The sequence below is a fragment of the Panthera leo genome, chromosome B4, assembly GCF_018350215.1.
Source record: "Panthera leo isolate Ple1 chromosome B4, P.leo_Ple1_pat1.1, whole genome shotgun sequence".
In the NCBI taxonomy this organism is placed as follows: Eukaryota; Metazoa; Chordata; class Mammalia; order Carnivora; family Felidae; genus Panthera; species Panthera leo.
The window spans coordinates 78,676,492-78,697,368 of NC_056685.1; the positions used below are offsets into that span (position 1 = coordinate 78,676,492).

General features: G+C 49.2%; 1 protein-coding gene across 1 annotated transcript; it reads right to left on the reverse strand.

Moving 5' to 3' along the window:
* Nucleotides 1–6,168: 6,168 nt before the first annotated feature.
* On the reverse strand, nucleotides 6,169–12,751 carry KRT2 (keratin 2). Its single transcript, XM_042944556.1, has 9 exons — nucleotides 12,140–12,751; nucleotides 10,932–11,146; nucleotides 10,525–10,585; nucleotides 10,189–10,284; nucleotides 9,353–9,517; nucleotides 8,927–9,052; nucleotides 7,896–8,116; nucleotides 6,658–6,692; nucleotides 6,169–6,563 (listed from the first exon to the last, which is right to left on the reverse strand). Exons 1-9 carry the CDS (start codon nucleotides 12,749–12,751, stop codon nucleotides 6,205–6,207), a joined length of 1,890 nt encoding a protein of 629 aa, XP_042800490.1. The 3' UTR covers nucleotides 6,169–6,204.
* Between the last annotated feature and the right edge of the window lie 8,126 nt (nucleotides 12,752–20,877).

Consider the following 20,877-nt stretch of genomic DNA (forward strand, 5'->3'; position numbering starts at 1 on the left):
TCTCTTCTTTTGGTCACCCCGTAATTATGAGGGCAGCCACCCAAGGGCATATGTGGACTCAGGCTCCTCTTACTACCTGTCACCCAGGCCAGGAAAATGCAGGTTACCACACTGACCAGCGGCCCCATCTCAGGCCCTTAATTCCCCTCTCCCCCCTGAATCTGCAGGTGTGACAGCAGGCACCTAGCACACGTGAGCATTCACACATGCACAGGCAGGGCTCAGTGATCTCTCCCAGTTGGCTTCCTCTCCAGACCCAGACTGAGAAGCTGAGATGTCTCCCCCACCCTCTAACCCTGTACCCTCCTTGCTCGGCCAGGCCCCACCCATTGTACAAACAACCCTAATCTGATCACCGGGAGGAGATCCAGGCAAAGGAGGAAAACAGAGTGAGGTATGATGGAAGTGATGTGGGATGTAAGATCTATACCTCCGGTTCTTTATTCCACTCCCATTACTTCCCAGCGTCCTGTCTGTGGGCTTTTCGGCTTCTGTTTTGTCACCTGCCCAAATGGGGTGATAATAACATCTGTCCTTGCTACTTAACTAAGGTGTTACATAACCCATTCAAGAGAATGGATGGGGCACCAGGGTGGCTCAGTTGGTTGTCAGGTCATGATCTCATGGCTCATGTGTTCGAGCCTCACGTTGGGCTCTGTGCTGGCAGCTCAGAGCCTGGAGCCTGCTTCAGATTCTGTCTCCCTCTCTCTGCTCCTCCCCTGCTCGCACTCTCTCTCTGTTTCTCAAAAATGAATAAACATTAAAAAAATTGTTAAGATAAATGTTACGCCCACATGTTTCTCCAGCAGCAATAATAGCAGCACCCCAACACTTACTGCCTGATTATTGTGCTCCAGAGGGTGGTAAGCGCTTTACAAAGATAATTTCATTTAAGCTTCACAGCAGAGCTCTATGGTAGATAGTACCATTATCTTCAATTTTTACAAATAGAAACTAAGGTTCAAAAGATTAAGGGGTTTGCCAAATAATACAACTATTTAAGAGGCAAAGGCAGGATTTGACCAAGGCTGACTGATTCCAGAACTAAATATGTACATGTCAAACTGATTCAGATATTAAACCCATAAAACGCGAGGAGGCGAGGATTGGGAGCCCTGCTGGGAGGTGGTGCATTTTGACCACCAGCCCAGCCCAGGCCCACTGGACGTGAGAACTGGAAACGAGGGGGTCTGCAGTGGAGGGACCGGGTTTCCCAGGCAGAGGCAGAACATGATTGTGCAACGCCTTCTGTTTTGTCCTCTTCCTTCACAGACAAGGCTGGGATTCTAAAGGAAGTTCTTGAGCACTCCAGGTCCATTTGACCCTGGATAGATCTCTGTGGAAGGTCATGAGCTGGAGAAAGTGCCCTCCCAGCCCTCAGGAAGTTTCTAGTCAAAATAGTCAAAGAAAGAGCCAACTGCAGTGGGTACCCAAACTCTCTTCTTCTCCCAGCCTCTCCCCATGCACCTTAAAGCGCCCTCCTCTGGACCTCCCAGGCTGAAATCCCATCCCTGGTCCAGCCCTTTCCCTGCGGCTACTGGCTTCGTCTCCCTTCAGACCCTGCACAGAATCCTGCATGTTCCTCATGCTCTACTGCGATGGATATTTGGAGAAAAAGTAGATCTTCTTGGCTTTTTTTTAATTATGAAAGAAATGTATGCTTTGAGCAAAAACTCAAACAATGGGACAAAGTATAAAGTACAGAGTAAAAGTTAACCCTCTTTACACGCTTTCACTCTCTCCTGTCACAGGGTCACTACTAACCCTTAGAGCATACTATGAAAATTAGACACCCCTCCTGCGACACGGATGCAAAAATACTCAGCAATCCGGCAAACCGAATCCAGTAGTATATAAAAAAGGCTAACATAGCATAACCAAGGGGAGTTAATTCCAGGAACACAAGATTGGTTTAACATCTGAAAATCAGGCACCTGGATGGCTCAGTCGATTAAGCATCCAACTTCAGCTCAGGTCTGATCTCATGGTCTGTGGGTTCCAGCCCTGCGTCGGGCTCTGTGCTGACAGCTCAGAGCCTGGAGCCTGCTTCAGGTTCTGTCTCCCTCTCTCTGTTCCTCCCCTGCTCACACTCTCAAAAATAAATAAACATTTTAAAAAACCTCTAAAAAATTAAAAAAGAAAAATCTGAAAATCAAGCAGTATAATTCACTGTATGAATAAAAAGGAAGAAAAATTATATGATCATTTGAAAAATTTCAAAAAAGCACTAGACAAAATTCAACTCTCATTCAATATTTAAAAAAAAAAAACCCACATTTAATATTATAGATAATGGTGAACACACAAATGCTTCCCTATAAGATCGGGAACAAGGTAAAAATGTCCACTTTGCTACTCTATTCAACATTATACTGTTGTACCAAAGGTTCCAGCCATCTCAATGAAGCAAGAAAAAGAAATAATACCAAACAGTCTGAAAAAGAGGAGACAAAATCTTTATTCATAGACAACGTAACTGTGTACATGTAAAATCTTAAGGAATCTACGAAAAAACCACTAAAACTAATATATGAATTTAGCAAAGTCAGGGTCAATATATTTTTTATTGTATTTCTGTATACTAGCAACAAATAATAAATTTAAAAGTTTAAATATCATCTGCAACAGCATAAAAACATGAAATACTTGGGGATAAATGTAACACAATATGTATAAGACCCATACCCTGAAAACTACAAATCGTTGCTGAGGAAAATTGAAGAAGATGTATTAATCATGTGTTTTATTTTCTGTGTTGTATTATGTTTCAACATCTTCAGGCTGAGGAGAGCCTGTTTTCCTGGGCTTGGCCCAGAACAAGTCTTTCATATGCAAACCAACCAATCCTGAGTCCTTAGCCTCTACTACATCCTTATCAGTCTCTCCCACCCCAGAGCCAACATTTCCTTTGCCCTAAATCATCCCAGGGCCAGATACCAGGGAGCTAGAGACCACCACTATGCCCCAAAGCCCACAGAGTCATTCGAATTAGCCAGTCCTAAACGGTTTCATCTGCCCTGCCCTGCCTTGCCTTGCCCATGGAAACTGCGATCCCATGGCCTTGATTTTGCCCTCCTTTCTGCTTCCTGACTGACATTGGTGACTTCCCCTGTGACCCTATGTGGTCTGCAGTGACCCTGCCTCTGGGACCTGGGAGTATAATAGCCCTTTGCCTTCCAAGCTCCAGTCTTATTTCCTCCCAGCCTAGTGGGAGGCCAACTCAACAGCACAGATGGGGCTCTTTTATACTGAGCTGGAGAGATATGCAGAGATCATCTCATTCTATCTCCTTGGAAGGAGAAATGACCAGTCTGATACAGCATAGCAATTCCCCCCAAGGTGAAGTTCAGCATTAAAGTCTCCCAACTTCTAGTCAAAGGCCCTCCCCTCCTCACAGCAAGTAGGAGCATGAATGTCCCGCTTAAGTGGGTTTTCTGGAGGTGTTGAGCTGTCCAAGCACTGTCATTTGAATGGACAGGGAAGAAGGAGTGTGGTAAAGGGGTAAAAGGAGGAAAGAAGTTCATCTGAATTCATACGAGGACTCACAGGTAGAGAAAAGGAGGGAACCACAGGCGGGAAGGTGTCCTAAATTGTCTGCCACATCATCAGGATGTAAATATTTAGCCCAGTTCCCTATGGAAATAGAGGTTGTAAAACCCTTCTGCCTGTGCCCATCTCCCTTTTGTAGCCCAGGACCTGGTAAGTCAGCTACCAGACCCGGTGGAAGACGGGCAGAGGCCCTGGTAGGAGGGGTGTGACCCAGATTCTAGACTCTCCTAGATACTAAACTCTCCTAGATTCTCTCCTCCTGTGACACTTAGGAGGAAAGGAGAATCTGTCCCCCAAAGCTGGTCACTCATTCCATTACCTGCTTAGAGCCAGACTTCGCTCAGACTTCAGGCCTGTGTCCCCCTGAGCTCATCTACACAGCTCATTTTGCTATTGGAGTCCAACATGAACGTAACCTGTGTTTGCATGGATCTGAAAAGAAGGGCTACATCTCAGGTAGAGTAGAAGCAAGGAGAGTGAACCATAGAAGGGGCTGGAAACTCACAGCACCGATAATCTGAGCAATTAAGGTAGCTGGGAATAAAAGCTGTCACCTTACCTGCTTCACCTTCTTTCCCCTCAGAAAGTTATCAGAACAGCTCACCATTCCCAAAGCCTTGAAACAATACATGAACTGGGAAGCAGAGGCCAAGTTTCTATGCCCACCCTGGACTTTATCTGTTTCCTTCCCTAAACTGAGGATTCAGAATCACAGCCCTAAATGTGTGGGACACTAGACCCTGTTTAGGGCCTTGTTCATGCCTGCATAGTAAATATACCCTAAAACAGCCAGGCCCCCACATTTCTCCTTCCTAGTAGGCACCCTCACCTCCACAGACCTCTCCCACCTAACCAAGCTCCGGGAGCTCTCAGGGTCCATCTCTGAGCAGCACATCAGCCCTGACTGGCCATCCTCGTGTATTATCACCTTGCCCCCTTCAGCCTTCAGACCTCTTCCTGTCTCGTACCCTCAAACCTGGGGCCAGCTGGTCTGGGATCAGTAAAAAACATCTATTCTCTATTAATGCCTCCCCTACATTGTTCAAAGCCATCTCGACAGCCTCTAGGGATGTGGAAGAGTCTCACAGACTCAACCAAGGCCTCACCAAGGTTTTGGAACTAAAGTAAAATGAGAAAAGAATTCCCCCAGGATTTTTTTTTTATTTGAGTTATTTTAAGACACATCGGCTACATCTGAATACCCACACATATATCTCGACCTGACCCAATCAAAGACACCAACTCCCATTTGGCAACTTTGACTAGTCTATTACCAACCCCAAGAGCCCAGCCCTTCCTGAGTTACCAGGAAGCTGCAGTCAGATGACAAGGCCTTTGTGGGGAAGAGGCTGAAATCGTCTCCATGACCACAGGAGAAGGCTGCCCTGATTGGGGTGTCCAGAGGGAGGGGCTCCCAGAGGGCTATTGCATGGTTGGGGGCAGGGGGGAAGGGGGGACAAAAGGGCCCATTATCTGCTGAATGCGTTGGAGAACTTCTCTGGTGGTAGTGGAGAAATGTTCTGTGAAAAAAAGCAGTTTTTTGTTTTGGAGATCACTTTATAGTCCTCCAGAGACTTCCCCAGGTCCTCTCCTTCAGCCTTTGTTGAGAACTCCCACTGGGTACTTAGGTTTGGGTACTGGGTACATAGAGCACCCAGTGACCTAGGTTGAGCTAAGAAAATACTAATTCTGCCTTGGAAGCTTAGAGCTGCAGACAGCCTGGCTGGAACTCAGGGGGGCCAGCTGATTTGTCCTGAGGAGCAGGGACATCAGCTCAGAACTCTTGTCAGAAGGTGGAGGGTGGGGTGGCATCTGTGGGAAAATGCTTTTAAGAAGAGTGGCTTTTGCTGGGGAAGAGAATTTTCCACAAATCCCCCTGTCACCCTCCTGGCAATATCCCAGTCCCCAGATCTCACAAATACTTTTCTAAGAACATCACATCCACACCCTGACTCCAGGGCTAGCCCCTCCAGTCTCTGTTCTTCAAGACTTCCAGAAAAAAAAGAAAATACACTGCCCTTGGCTTCTCCCAGCCACACTGCCTCAGGGCCATATGTCCCTGCCCCAGGAAGCTTCGCTTTTATATATTTCCCAATCTCTCCCTTTTCTGGTGTCTTAAATTAGACAGCAATGAGTAATTACAGCTCCTGACTGCCCATTTCTGCCAAGGCTTGACATTAAATGCACATCACATGTTATAAATTGCAGACGAAGTTTATTGTGCAGACACCAAGACCACAGCACTTTAGATGCAAAGCCAACAAGGCGGGCTATATACACAGAAACATGTTTCCCTGGGGGGCAGGCCCACGAGAAAGACGCAGGCTTTGAGATGGAGCCCTCAACAGAGTAGTCCTCAGGAGGAGGACCACCAGAGGGGCAATGCAAGGAGGGGCCAGGCAGGGGGGCATGGCTGGAAGTACAAGCCTGGGCGATGCAGCTTCTTCCGGGGGGGGGGGGGGGCAGGGGGCAGAGGGTGTCACTGGCTCCAATCAACTGGTTCGGAGAGAAGATATTTCAAAAACCTATGTGAGCAACCCTTTCCTCCAAAATGTCATCAGGGGTGGAGGACAAGGTTTGATTTGCTGCCAATGGGATGTACAGAGACAGGCTTCTACATTCTAAAGCGGCAGAATCGACAGTAGGACTCCATCTTTATCTAAAAGAGAAGGTCACGCTGGAACTGTAACCTTCACCTGAGCCAGAACCACCCTTTTCAGAGCCGGAGCCCCCTCTGGAGCCGCCTCCAGAGCCATAGCCCCCTCCAGAGCTAGATCCGCCTCTGGAGCCCCCTCCAGAGCCATAGCCCCCTCCAGAGCTGGATCCGCCTCTGGAGCCCCCTCCAGAGCCATAGCCCCCTCCACTGCCCCCTCGGGAGCTTGATCCTCTGCCTCCAGAGCTGTAACTGCCACTTCCAGAGCTGTATCCTCCTCCTCTAGAACCGGATCCTCTGCCTCCAGAGCCAAAGCCGGCCTTAGATGTCATGCTCGAAGACACGGTGCTGCTTGTCACAGCTGTGGGGAGAGATGGCATCCCCGTGGAGAGTCTGAATGCCTCGGCATCCTCCCGACACACCACCCACAGGGCAGGAACACCCCCACTACTTACACACAGTCACGTTGCTACTGAGGTCTCCAGACATCCTGTCGGAAAGAGAGAAAATAGCTTATGGCAGAGCCCTTGGGTTCTGGGTGGCTCAGTCCATGAAGCGTCCGACTTCGGCTCAGGTCATGATCTCATGGTTCGTGAGTTCGAGCCCCGTGTCGGGCTCTGTGCTAACAGCTCGGAGACTGGAGCCCGCTTCTGATTCTGTGTCTCCGTCTCTCTCTGCCTCTCCCTCACTCACGCTCTGTGTGTGTGTGTGTGTGTGTGTGTGTGTGTCTCAAAAATAAACAAATATTAAAAAGGAATTTTTTTAAAGAAAGCAAATTCCCTTCTGATTTGCAACCCGTGTTTGTATTTAAATCCATCTGAGGGAGTCCGCTATTCCGAATCCCAACCACGCTAGAAATTTTGAAACAAGGCTGCACTGTGAACATTCAACTGGGAAAGAACTGTAACCCTGTACAGCCTCCCTATTCTCCCCTCCTGCCCCGCCCTCCTCTGCTTCGTCTGAAATCTGTCCCACTTCTTCTTGCAGGGCATGGCCTGAAAGACGAGTCCAGAGCAACACCCTGAGCAAAGCGGCTCCTTCCCCATCATACTGGCTTGCTGCTGGCCTGGGGTAGCTTGTCCCCTTCCAGCTGCTTCAGCCAAATAAAGCCACTGGGGATGCTGGTGACACTGACAGAGGGCTCAGACAGCGTCGTCAAACAGAGGAAGAAAAGTTCCCCTTGGCGGGTTAGCAAAGGGTTCAGTCTGTCACTCCAGAAATCTGCAAAGAACCGGGTCTGGCACCTGCTGCAGGGGAGCTGTCAGCCAGTCAGCATGGTCCAACACGTGATCCCCCTGTTCTGGGTCGCAAGGTGGAGGCAGACAAGGCCATCCACCCAGCAGACCCATAAACCAATGTCTCGTACTCTCTAGGACCAACGTGATTTCACAGCATTTTAGTTTCTCTTTCAGAAAAGACCAAGATTAATGTACTGCTTAATCTACTTTGATTTAATTTCACTTAACTGGGTGTAATTTAATCTGACTTGTTAGTCATGCCATATTGATAAATCTACAACTGTACGTTAATGCTTTGGGTCCTGAATGGCTGCTTGGGGAATGTGGTGACATCAGCTCTCACCTGTCAGAGGTCCTGCTCCACCCCTGCTTTCCCTGCCTTTGCCTCCAGCCCCGGTTCTAGGAGAGAGGGCAGGGTGGACCACGTGACCCTCCTGCTTCCCAAGTGTCCCCACCTGCACTCCTCGCCCTCCAGCAGCTTGCGGTAGGTGGCAATCTCCACGTCCAGGGCCAGCTTCACGTTCATCAGCTCCTGGTAGTCCTTCAGCAGCCGGGCCAGGTCCTCCTTGGCCTGCTGCAGGGCGTCCTCAAGGTCAGAGAGCTTGCCCTGAGCATCTTTGAGGGCATGCTCTCCTTTCTGCTCCGCATCCGCAATGGCTTCTTGCACACTCTTACACTGGGAGAGAAGGAGAAAAGGTTTCTGTTAGTCTGGAGAGCTGAGTCTGCCTGGCAGAGGGGGAGGGGAGCAGATGTGTTTAGGGTGTGAGAAGCCAGACTCACTGGCCCCGGAAGTGTTGGGTCCCCCTGGAGTTGATGCAAGTCACAAACAAGGATGCTGAGACTTGCTGCCATCTCTGGGGCATCGCCTTCCAGCTGCCTCTGACTGGACCCTGATGCGTTGCCCATAATGACCCTTACCTCACAGCACAGGGCCAGAGGCACTGTCCCGGTCTATAGTCGCAAATGAAAACATCCCATGTGGACAACTTCACAGAACCCCTGCTGCCTCTGGAGTCCATTCTCTGCCCCACATTATCTCTCCCAAGCCACCGTCCATCCCCCGGCCAGCTCCCTGCCGCGGCTGCTGCCCCACCACCGCACCGCCACTGGTGTTTCAGGACAGTGCCAAGCATGGAGGGCAGGCTCTGTCTGCCACCCCCACCCCCCTGCCACCAGCCAGATGACTTCTTGCCTTATTTATTATCACTCCCTTCCGCTCATGGAAGCAATCCAAAAGGTAGCACAATTCTTTCCCTGCACTAATCCTCACTTTGGAATGTCTCTTATACCACCGTAAAAATTGTGATAAGCCTTAAATTTTGTTACACTCAAGGTGGTTGGGATCGACATATGCTAGATTCGAATTCCTCAGTTTCTCCTCTCTCTCACACACACGCAGTTGCACATACTCACCCATACACAACCTCCCACCCACCCGAGCCTCACTTGACCCCCAGAGCCGCACAGCCTTGGGGGCCACGCCCACCTGCTTCTTCACATGGGCGATCTCCCCTTGCAGCCTCTGGATCATGCGGTTCAGCTCACTGATCTCCATCTTGACCTCCTTCAGGCTGTCTCCGTGTTTCCCTGCAGTAATCTGGAGCTCCTCGTACTGTACGGGAAGAAGGCAGTGGCAGCGTGGAGGAAGCTTGGCCCAAGCCAAGGTAAGTCTGATGCAGGCTGGGTCAACCAAGCTGCATTTGTGGGAGGTGGGGGACCGTCTCACGTCCCCTCAAGGACTTGGTGCCATTGTCAGTTGAGGGCAGTTGAGGCACTATGGACACTTGCTTGGGAATGATGCCCAACTTCCATTAGACAAAAGCACCAGTAATCTCATGGGACACGTTCCGGCCGGGGTGAAGCCCAGCTTGTTAGACAGAGCTGAGGCTCTCTGTGCTCTCCTTGCACTTGCCTTGCTGTGGTACAGGGCCTCGGCCTCTGCCTTGCTCTTCTGGGCGATCTCCTCATACTGGGCACGGACCTCGGAGATGATGCTGTCCAGGTCCAGGCTGCGGTTGTTGTCCATGGACAAGACAACGCTGGTGTCGGTGATACTCTGCTGCATCTGGGACAGCTCCTGCAACACACGGGGAGGTCTGGCCATGGCTTCCCTGCCCATAGCCAAAGTCAGTGAGGAGATATTCCCCTCCCCGGTGTTGAGGACATATGGGTTCTCAGACTAAGCTGGGTGGGATACACTGGGTGGGATTAAAGCAAACATAAACACCAATCCCAGGCTTCTGCCGAGGGTGTCCAGAGAATTATGGGAGTCGGCATTTGTGAGCCTCCTAGTTTATAGCTTTCATCACTTACGCAATTTTGATAAGTTTGATGCCCCCAGAAGGAAGCCTGTGGATGATAAATGTCTTAAATTTTACTTCCTGTTTCAGAAGATATGTGTGCACCTGGGCAGGGAGGGAAGGTCTGCTGCATTTTGATCTCTGAACTACATTAGACGTAGGGATGGGGACAGGATAGATCTCTTCCTAAGGGGAGCTGGACACTTGAGGAATGGAGTGAGAGAAGTTGTTCTCTGTTTCCTGAGCCTTACTTCTTGTGACATCAGAGGAGAAAGCTCCTCTCTTCCGAGGCCTACATCCCCGAAACCTCCTTAGTGGCTTGCAATGATGGCAGGTTGAAGTCAGCCAGTCCACAGACCCCACTCATCCCACCTTTTCACAAATTGGGAAGGGCTTCCTTGGTGGGAAGGGTGGGAAGCCAGGGTGTCTCCAGGAGCAGCCTCCTTACCGCATCAAAAAGGAATTTCATGAACTCAAGCTCCTGATTCAGCACATCTGTCTTGGCCTGCAGCTCCACCTTGGTCATGTAGACATTGTCCACGTCCTGCAGAAAATGTGAGGGGCCTCTGGTGAGACTCATGCACTGCTCAGTGTGCAGGCCCCACTCCCTCTCTCTGACCCTCTCTTCTACCCAGTCCCTGCTAACTGTTCTCCCACATCCCCAGGCACCTCAGGTGAGTCTTGTCTCCACGGGAGCTCATTTGTTCTCCAGCCTGTCTGCTTGGACCCAGCGGGCTTCCGAAGCCCCCTCATTCCCACCCAGCCATGCCATGCTCTGGCTCACCTTTTTAAGTGTCACAAAATCATTCTCAGCAGCTGTGCGCTTGTTGATTTCATCCTCGTACCTGTGGGGACCCGGGGACACAGCTGTTAGATTAGTTCCAGCTTGTTTACTTTTTTCTTTCTTTTTTCCGACTGGACCCACCCTGAATTCTCCATTCTCTGAGAATATTAAACACTCTTTTAACGATCTAAATTGTAACTATGATGTCCCAAATAAGGGTGCTCTTCTACAAATTAACTTGCAAACATGGGGGAAAAGCCACGATCTCTAAAGCCCTACACGTCTTCCTCACAAATGATCGACACGTGAATCGACCCCACAAATGCAGTGGGGAGAGGCATGGCCTCCTGGGGGGTGACTGGACAGCTATGATCGATATTGATCTCCATTCGCTGTTTGCCACCTACTTCTTCTTAAAATCCTCAACAAGATCCTGCATGTTGTTCAGCTCTGAATCTTGTGATGTTCTCTCTGCAGACAGCGTATCCACATATTTCTTCAGTTTGGCAATGTACATTTGAAAGATGGGCTCCAGGTTGGTGGTGCGGGTGCTGACGTCTATTTGCTGTAGCAGCTCCCATTTGGTCTGCAGTACCTGGTTCTGCTGCTCCAGGAACCGCACCTACAGGGTGACCAGAAGGAGAGCACATGAGCTCTGGATCACCCTTCCCCCCCAGCGGGCCACACTTGCCGGAGTCCGTTCTGATCCTGCTTCGGGACTTAGAGAAGTCTCCACAGCTTTGTGCTCACTAGCCGGATGCTGGATCCGGCTTGAGCTCCCTGCCTCCACACTTGGAAGGTTCTACAGACTCCTAATGTTATAGCTGGCACTTTCCATGCAGAGAACTCTTTTTCCTACTTCACCGCCCACTGTTTTGTTTGTGGCTGCTCCCAAGACTCCAGGCCATTTCCCTCTCCCATCCTAGTTGAATTTCCGGCAAAAGTCCCATAAGGTCCTGGGCAAACCAAAAATAGGCATCCCCTGGCACTGATCCTAAAGGTGCTGAGTGTGAGAGCACCGGAGGGCAGGGCTCCTCGCTCTGATTTTTACAAGCCTCATAAATTTCTTAGGCAAGTTCATCTGCCTTGAAATAGGGCAAAACCCTGTAATGCTCAAAAGTGACACCAATAAAGACTTTCTGGGTCACAAAACTGAGAATGCTTCTCTTAAAGGCAGGAATCTCTTTCATCCCCAAACAGATGTTTTGGGTGCAGCTTCCCAGAACATAATGGACTAATAGCTTTCCGGGAAGGAAAGACTATCTCAGAAGACGTCTTACCAATTCCTTCCAAAATCGGCTGGCACGTGGCCTGAACTTCTCAGTCCATTTTACTTGCCTCTATCAGTGTTTCCACGATTTTCAGAATTTTCCATAAATATTACTTATTTGGGCTGAAGCCATAAAGCCAAAGATGTAAATAATTCCTAACTGCAGACTGTCTCAGAAGATGTGGCCCATGAAGCCAGCACGTCGCCCATTTGGGAAATACACCAGGCTAGTTTGACTACACCAATGGCTCCTGGAAGAAATGAATCTGTGCCATTGGCTCGTCAGGTAGAAGTGGAAGTAGGGCATCCTGAGCATCAAGAGAGAGCCAGCTTCTCATGACTCACCTTGTCAATGAAAGAGGCAAATTTGTTGTTGAGAGTTTTGATCTGCTCCCGCTCCCGAGACTTCACATTCTGGATCTCTGGGTCAACTTTCACGTTGAGAGGCTGCAGGAGGCTCTGGTTGACAGAGACTTCGTGGATGCCTCCACCAGGGAATCCTCCAGGCCCCATGCCACCAGGACCCCCAAAACCTCCAAAGCCACCGCCACCTCCAAAGCGGCCGCCGCCGAAGCCGCCTCCACCGAAACCGCCGCCTCCAAAGCCGCCGCCTCCAAAGCCGCTGCCTCCACCAAAGCCACTGCCGCCACCAAAGCCGCTGCCGCCTCCAAAGCCACCTCCTCTGCCACCAAATCCACCACCGGAGCCGAAGCTTCCACCTCCTCCAGCCACACTAATGGAGATGCTCTTGGTGCCTCCAAGACCAACAAGGCTCCGACTGCCAAAGCCGCCTCCACCGAAGCCCCCTCCGCCACCGCCATGGCGGCTCAAGCAGGAGAAGCTAGTGGCCGATCTCCGGCTCCCACCGGAGACCACGGCTGAGCCACTGCTGAAGCCCCGGAATCTTCCTCCACCTCCTCCTCCTCTTCGAGATTTGCACGAGATCTGACAACTCATGATGCCTTAGCCCAGTGAGGGAAAGTGAAGGTTCCCAGACGAGTTAAGGCTAGAGACTCCGCTCTGCTACTGGGAGACTGTCAGGGCCCCCTTTTATACCTGCCAATGAGGTATTGATGTGCATGGGCGTGGGCAGACTGATGCACGGGTTTGGTCTGCCTGGAAGCTACGCGTGGTTACTGATTATCAAGCTAATAGCCATTAAAAATCTACTAATCAGCTCCATCCCAAAACTTGCTTCGACTGCAAACTTCTCCTGTTTATCTGGGCATCTGTCATGCAATTCGATTTTTGTGAAATCATCAAAAGAGGAGATCAGGATGTGGGTTTCTCAATCTGAAAAGAGACCTTCTGCAGAATGCTGTTCCCTGCTCTGGACCAACCCAAGGGAGGGCAAATGCCACTGGGCCTGTGCAGGCTTGCCACCCAGTGAGGCTGATGAAAGAGGTGACAGATTTAGAGACTGAAGGGGCCCCTCAATAGCAGCCTTCGAGTCCTCGCTTTTCCCTCTGCTCCAGGAAGAGTTTCAACCAGTGCTTTTGTAGAGTACAAATGTAACACGAAGAAGTATACATACTCTCATAGAAAGAAGTCAGCCAAGGGTGTGTCAAAAGAGTTGTTGTTTTGACTCTTTCCCATGCCATACCAGGAATGCACAATAGCCAGTCATTGAGGAGAGGACAATTTTCTTTCCTGTAACCAGAAGTCCTCATGGGCATCAACTCTGTCATCTTTAGACATGAAAACCCAGAAGTTGAGGGGTTTATGGAAAGTGACTCTTTTCCTGGGTCTGACTCTGGGCACCCAACAAAAGGTTGCAATCAAAAGCCTTGCATAACTCCAAGGTCCAAGTGTATTTTGATTTAACCAGTCAGTGATCACATATCGTCAGGTGATTCTGCTAACCGGTCAGGAAGTCCAACTCCACAATGAGCACCAGGGACGGATGAATATCAGAAAACCCATCGAGCCACCAAATGCACAGAGCATCCACTCCAAAACTCAATCATAGGCCTTCCTTGGCGTGTGTGGCCGGGCACTGTGAGTACTGGAATCGAACGTCCATCTGGGTTTGAGTCCCAGTTTGTGATTTCCTGGCTCTGTGACTTTGAATTAAATGTTGAGGCTCTGTACTCTTAGCTAGAAAATGGAGAATTCACCCCAAGTGTTTTGAAGATTATGACAGGACACAAAGGTTAGGTATTCACTATTGTTTTGTATGAAGCAAAGGTATCTCCTCTTATCTTGTGCTAAGACGATGCATTCCACATAAGCCCCATGAGTCACAGAACTAGGATTTCCCAGGTCCCAACATAAGTTTTGAGTTTAAGTCACAGTTTCATTGTATTTTAGTTAAGTAACGCTGGATGATTCATAATCCTCAAGCCTCAGTTTCCTCATTTATAAAGAGAACTATTTGTCCGTTGTAAAAACAGAACAGGTCACATACACATGTGCTAAACACAGTTCCTAGTTAATAGCAGAAACTCCAGAAATGTTATTTCCCTTCTCACATCCCCTCCACCCAAATCTCTAATCCTGTGTCTTCACTACATGGCCACAGTGGGAAATGAGAGTGAGGAACAGGGAACCAGCTCTTCATGATACTTGACGTGCAGTACGAGAAAGCTGAAGGAAGCAAACCCATGTGTCTCCTTGATTTTCTTTCCCCCAATCTGGCTTATATAATCATAATCATGCAAATAAATCATAAAGCTAAAAGCTTTGGAGAGAGCCCCAATCCAAAGTCAAATGTGTCATTATCTATGGGTATCTGAGCAACGCCCTAGTTGGCCATTACTCCACCATGACCGTGCCCAGGCCACGCCAGCTTCAGGAGCAGCTTGGTCCGTCTGTGAAGGAAAGGGATGAACATTTATGGAGCATCTGCTATGCCCCAGGCTGGTGCCGGGCACACAATCTGCATGATTCACCTCTCTTTGGTTCTGCTTTCACACCGAATCTCCCTTCCGATTCTCTCCACTGGGCCCCTTCCCTTTCTAGACTCATTTTGCCAGTTTCTGAAAGGCAAGTCGAAGGAGAGTCATCCTCTTCTCTTGAGATGGGGAGGGTAGAATTAATGCAACTTAGATGTTATATAACATTTTATTTCCATATCTTTACCTTTTACATAATCTCCATGTGCTTAAATATTATGTAACATTTTATTTCCATATTTTTAAACTTTACCTCAACATGCTCATCCAGACAACATGTTCTGCATTTTTTAAGGGAATGAAATGGGACTTCAGACTAGTTCTGGCTGTGATTTTGCTGCTGACCTCCACTGTGGTCCTCAATTTCTTCACCTATAAAACGGGAACATTGGGGCACTTAGGTGGCTTGTCAGTTAAGCATCTGACTCCTGATTTTGGCTCAGGTCATGATCTCATGGTTCATGAGTTTGAACTCCGTGATGGGCTCCACACTGTCAGTGAGTCATACCTGCTTGGGATTCTCTCTCTCCCTCTCTCTCTCTCTCTCTCTCTCTTTCTCTCTCTCTCTCTCCCCTTCCCCTGCTTGTACACACATGAGTGCTCTCTCTCTCTCTCTCTCTAAATAAATAAATAAATAAATAAACATTAAAAAAATAAAATGGGAACATTTACCCTGGATCCCCACTGTCCCATAAGGATATTAACCTGTTGGTGTCATGAGTCTCTGATAACAGAACAGGGATCCTATAGGACAAAATCCTTCTTTCAACAAGCTGCTGGCAAGCCCAGACCCCTAAATGCTTTTCCTCATCAGGTTTCAAAAGCATCTAGGCTGGCCAGTGGAGAAGAAAAGCAAACCCCAGTGTTATGTGAACTGTTCAGCCAGCGAGACATACATATGGATGCTGACGTCAGATTCTCCTGGTAGAAATGAATCCCCCAGCCCCATACTCCCTTGGCAGCCTGTGTACCTCCCTCACAGCCTATTGCGGTCCTCTTGTGTTGTAATGAGCCATGTCCCTGGACTCCTGCAGGGCAGAGCCAGGCTCACATTCATCTTTACCCCATACCCCCAACCCCTCACTCAGAGAACAAGCCTAGGACCCAAAAATCATTTTAGGGTTTGGGATATGGAACTGCCAGTCTTCCCTGACATGGGAATGTGATGCTAGCAGTGTTTGAGCCTTCACTGCCTCCCATGCACCTGTTCCCTAAAGATCCCACCTGGACCTTGTCTCAGGTTTCTGACTCCATCAGGGAGGGGCTTCCTTCCAGAGGCCAGACAGGTTAGTCTCCCCTTCCAAGGACTCAAAGCATCCCTGAACCAAGCTGCTGAAACCAAGTGTTTGGATTTCAAAAACAAAAACAAAACAAACAAACATCAAACCCTCCTCTTCCAGCCCCTGCTGCTGAGTTCAGGGTGCTCTAGGGGCTAACAGCCGTACAGAGACCAATAACATCGAAAAGTTCAGGAACCCCACAGGCCGGAAACAAGCCATCTACAGGCCAGCCTGCAGCCGAGACCTCTAAGAGGAGCGGATGCCTCATCCTGGTCCCCTTACTGGCTGCTAAGCCAGGCACACTCCATCAGAGTGCCTAGACGCTGCTCCAGAGAGCTCTCTGGTGGCTCCCGGGGCCAAGGGAAGGTGGGACAGGAGACTTCCAGGCTCCCAACAGGAGCCACCTGCTCAGTATGTCCCCTGGGGCACTTCATTGTCAATGATTATCTTAACACTCCTCACTCAGTCTCTAGTCCCAGGGTCGTCCATTGCAGCCCAGGAGCCCACCTTTCTTACCTGATGTGTCTTGTTTTTTGTTTTTTGACTCCTTTTTTTTTTTTCACTGAGAACCCTACAGCTATTGATTTTAAGGTGTCCTGGCCAAACTGGTTGTAATTGAGAAGCAGGGCTGGTGACCATCCAGGCACTCACAACACTCTGCTGTGTGGACTCCATTTGGAATGTGGAGTCTCTGGAACATACTATGTAACCGGCGTATCAGGAGATCGGGGTGTGCCCACCTCTCAGAAACAGCACAGACCCCAGAAACAGAAGAGGGACAAGGGCAGGAACACTGCCCAGGACACAGCAGGGCCTCGACACATGTTGGTTGAACCAACGAAGCAATCCAGCAATCAAGCAATGAAGCCTCCAACACCGTGCCTGACACACAGCAGACACTCAACAAGTCACTTCCTTTCTCACTGCTGCAGCCACAGATGTCACATGGAGTTCTAATTTCCTAAGTAGGAATTTTCTTTTCTTTTTTAAAAATTTTTTAATGTTTATTTATTTTTTAGAGAGAGCGTGCAAGCAGAGGAGGGGCAGAGAGAGAGGGAGACACAGAAGCAGGCTCCAGGCTCTGAGCTGTCAGCACAGAGCCGGATGCGGGACTCAAAGTCATGAACCGTGAGATCATAACCTGAGCCAAAGTTGGACGCTCAGCCGACTGAGCCACCCAGGCACCCTGGGAATTTTCTAATTCCAGTAGATCTGCGGCAGTGGGAAGCTACACATCCCTGCTCTGTTCTCCATGGGGTCGGTCCACAGCTGAATGAACTCGGTCTGTCATGGCTCCTACAACCCACTGGGGCAGGGACCTGAGTGCTTCCATGTGGTCTAGTTAACGATATCACTCCGACATTTCTGCCTCCATGTTCTCACCTGCAACACGCCTTCACTCACACAGAGAGAGCTGAAAACGGGTCTTTGTGGAAAGTTCTTGCCCTTCCCAGCCTCATCCCTTCCTCATTCCAGTCTGTTTCCCAGACCAAGTTTTCCTCTCACACTGGCACCAATATTCTAACCCTTGCCCATTGACCATAAAGCCACCCCAACATGGAAAGACAAGACAGCCATCACAGATATTCATCCCATCTTGGTAGTGATTTCAGAAAAATGGGGGTGTCATAATTATACCACTCAAGCCTTCCTCACAGATCAAAGATGCCTCCAGGGTTCCCCAGATTTAATGCTGCCTCTTTCTTCCCCTACCCCTCACTCTTGGGGTGTCTTCCGGCTAATTCTGTATTACACTGCTATCATTCACAGCTATCAGTCACCCTCAGTGCCTCTACCCGGGCACTTGCCATTTCTTCAGCAGTGCCTCTGTGCCAAGTTTTCAGCCCACACCTTTCCTTCCACCCTCAGCAGCCCCCCCACCCTTTCCCATCATTTAAATCTGCCCCCCATGTGACCTCTTTTATTTCTTTCAAGGCTTCCTGTGTTGGGCTGCCTGGGGATAATGGTAAGAGGAGGCAGGTGAAGAAACATGCCCCCCCAAAAAAGGAGAGAGACAGGAGTGCCTTGGTGGCTCAGTTGGTTAAGCATCTGACTTCAGCTCAGGTCATGATCTCACAGTCCGTGGGTTCGCGCCCCACATCGGGCTCTGTGCTATCAGTTCAGAGCTTGGAGCCTGCTTTGGATTCTGTGTCTCCCTCTCTCTCTGCCCCTCCCCCATTCATGCTCTCTGTCTCTCAAAAAAACGAATAAGTGTTTAAAAAAATTTTTTTAAGGAGAGAGAGAAAAGCATGAAAACAAATGGAATCGTAGAAGACCAAACAAATCTCCTCTCATTTCAAGAGATTCCCACTCCTTGTTGTAGCAACAAAGCTCTTTAAGATGCCTTCAGACCTGTGGCTCAGGGATGCCTCAGTTGGGAGGAATAGCCAAAGGGCTTGATTCTGGATAACATGCTAGCCACAGGAATTTTTATTAAGAAAAAAGGATAATTGTTCAAAATTTTCAGGCCAGCTTTTTTTTTTCCCACGTCAAAAATCATGGGCCTTTCAAACTCTTCTTTATTTTTTTTAATGTTTTATTTATTTCTGAGAGAGAGAGAGAAAGAGAGAGAGAGCACACGCGCACATGTGCAAGTTGGGTAGGGACAGAGAGAGAGGGAGACACAGAATGCAAAGCAGGCTCCAGACTCTGAGCTACGGGGCTCAAACCCATGAACCAGGAGATCATGACCTGAGCCAAAGTCAGATGCTTAACCGACTGAGCCACCCAGGTGTCCCTCAAACTCTTCTTTAAAAACCTTTTAAACCTTGGGGTGCCTGGGTGGTTCAGTCAGTTGAGCTTCTGATTCAGTCTCAGGGTCTTGAGTTCGGGGCCCTCATTAGACTCTGCACTAGGTGTGAAGCCTACTTAAAAAAAAAAAAAAAAACTTTTAAACTTTAAAGAAAAAGCAAATGAAATCACTGCTAATTAAACAGTGAATGTTTAATAGGACTAGTGCCATCATTCTGGATGCATTACATTCATGACATGAATTATAATTTTATGAGCTAGAGACACTCTCCATAGCGTGTCAGATATCCAAAGTCAGTGTATTTGTTTCTATTTAGCAGTACTTTTATAAAGGAAGATTTGTGATAAACTGAGAAAAGCATGGTAGGTTGTAAAGGTCGAGTCCCCCTGCCAGAAAGTAACTGTGTGACCTTGGCTTGTCACCCCTCTTGTCAGGCTTAGCTTTCCTGTGGACTAAGGTGCTTGGAAACCAACAGAAATGGGAAGAACATTGGAAGTGGAGTCAGAGGATCTACATCCTCTTTGCAGCCCTGTGACCGACTGACTCTAGAACCTAGGGGCAGCCCTCCGCCTTTCTGAGCCTTGGTTTTCTCATCTGCAAAATGGAGGCATTGAAAACCAGTCCCAGAAGAATCACTTCAGTTCAGAAGTCAGCTTGTGCTTTGAGCGGACATGAAGAAGTAATGCCCTGGGAGAGGAAGCAGACCCTGGAAGAACCTGGAGAGCAAAACGTGCAGACCCAGACCCCGATTTTGTTTATTTTCTCCCTGAAAATAAAGAAATGTCAGGAGGGAAGGGGGGGAAATGGCAGCAGCAAGGCAGACAGAGGGAAACCGTAGAGGAAGGAGAAGGTCAGACAAGTGTGGTTTCAGCTGAGGGAGAGCTTGGCCAGTGGGCAGGAACTGAGATGCCCCTGCAGGCTTGGGCAGCTAGGATCTGAGAGGCACGATTTCATTACATCTTGGGTACCCAGCCATAAGCTCCTCCAAAGCTTGTATCTCTGTTTTTCAAAGATGCCTAGAAATAGAGTTGATAATAAATAGTTGTCTCCTAGAACTTTGTTATTTTTTAAGTTTATTTATTTTTGAGAAAAAGAGAGAACGAGCAGGGGAGGGGCAGAGAGAGGGAGAGAGAGACAATCCCAAGCAGGCTCCGCACTGTCAGTGGGGAGCCCATGGCGGGGCTCAAACTCACAAACCCTGGGATCATGACCTGCGCCGAAATCAAGAGTCGGACGCTCAACACCTTGAGCCACCCAGGAGCCCCAATAATTGTCTCTTTGAAATAGCGTTTCTCCAGACGCTGACCACAGCAGCTAAAACCCAGGTCTGCTGCTTCTCCATTCATCTCCACTCTTGGGCCTCACAGTTCACTAGCACCACTGGGAGCAACAGAGAACTTTGCCTCTTGCTTCTGGGGCTCCACATTAGCCAGTCAGAAACATTTTTTTTTTAATTTTTTTTTCAACGTTTTTTATTTATTTTTGGGACAGAGAGAGACAGAGCATGAACGGGGGAGGGGCAGAGAAAGAGGGAGACACAGAATCGGAAACAGGCTCCAGGCTCCGAGCCATCAGCCCAGAGCCTGACGCGGGGCTCGAACTCACGGACCGCGAGATCGTGACCTGGCTGAAGTCGGACGCTTAACCGACTGCGCCACCCAGGCGCCCCTAGCCAGTCAGAAACATTTTAAGTAACGCCTATCTGGCCAGGATTTGGAGCCCCTGGGATGTGAAGTCTCCAGACTCTCTCCCCTCCCTAGGGTGGAAATAACTTTGCTGTTTCTGGCATTTGTCTAAACCCGGATTGGCTTGGGTTTGCATGTTTTTGTGCTGTATCTCTCCCACACAGAGCAAGATCCAGAGACGGAAATGTCATGGGGCTTCTCAGTGAAATTCCTTGCAGGAGGAGGTGAAGATGGAGAGTCTGTATGGGCTCCGCCCTCCCCACCAGTTCTCCAAGTCAGCATTTCAGCCCGTAGACACCAGAGGGTCATATGCTGAGAGTTTCCCGGGCATCTTTCAGGGAGGATCCCAGGCAGCCATGCCCTCTGCTCAAGGCCAGTCCTCTGGAGACCCTTTACTATATCCATGGAGTTGGCTCCCTGTCCATAGAGTGGAAGTCCCCAGAAGACCAGGATGATGTCCATGCTTCTCTCG

Bases quoted from the DNA above. Each gene is read 5' to 3' on its own strand.
- KRT2 (XM_042944556.1), bottom strand. From the start codon at position 12,751: ATGAGTTGTCAGATCTCGTGCAAATCTCGAAGAGGAGGAGGAGGTGGA. The intron at 10,285-10,524 runs GTGAGCCAGAGC...CATTTTCTGCAG, and splicing joins ATTTTGTGACACTTAAAAAG to GACGTGGACAATGTCTACAT. The intron at 6,693-7,895 runs GTGGGGACACTT...TCTTTCCGACAG, and splicing joins CTGGAGGGCGAGGAGTGCAG to GATGTCTGGAGACCTCAGTA.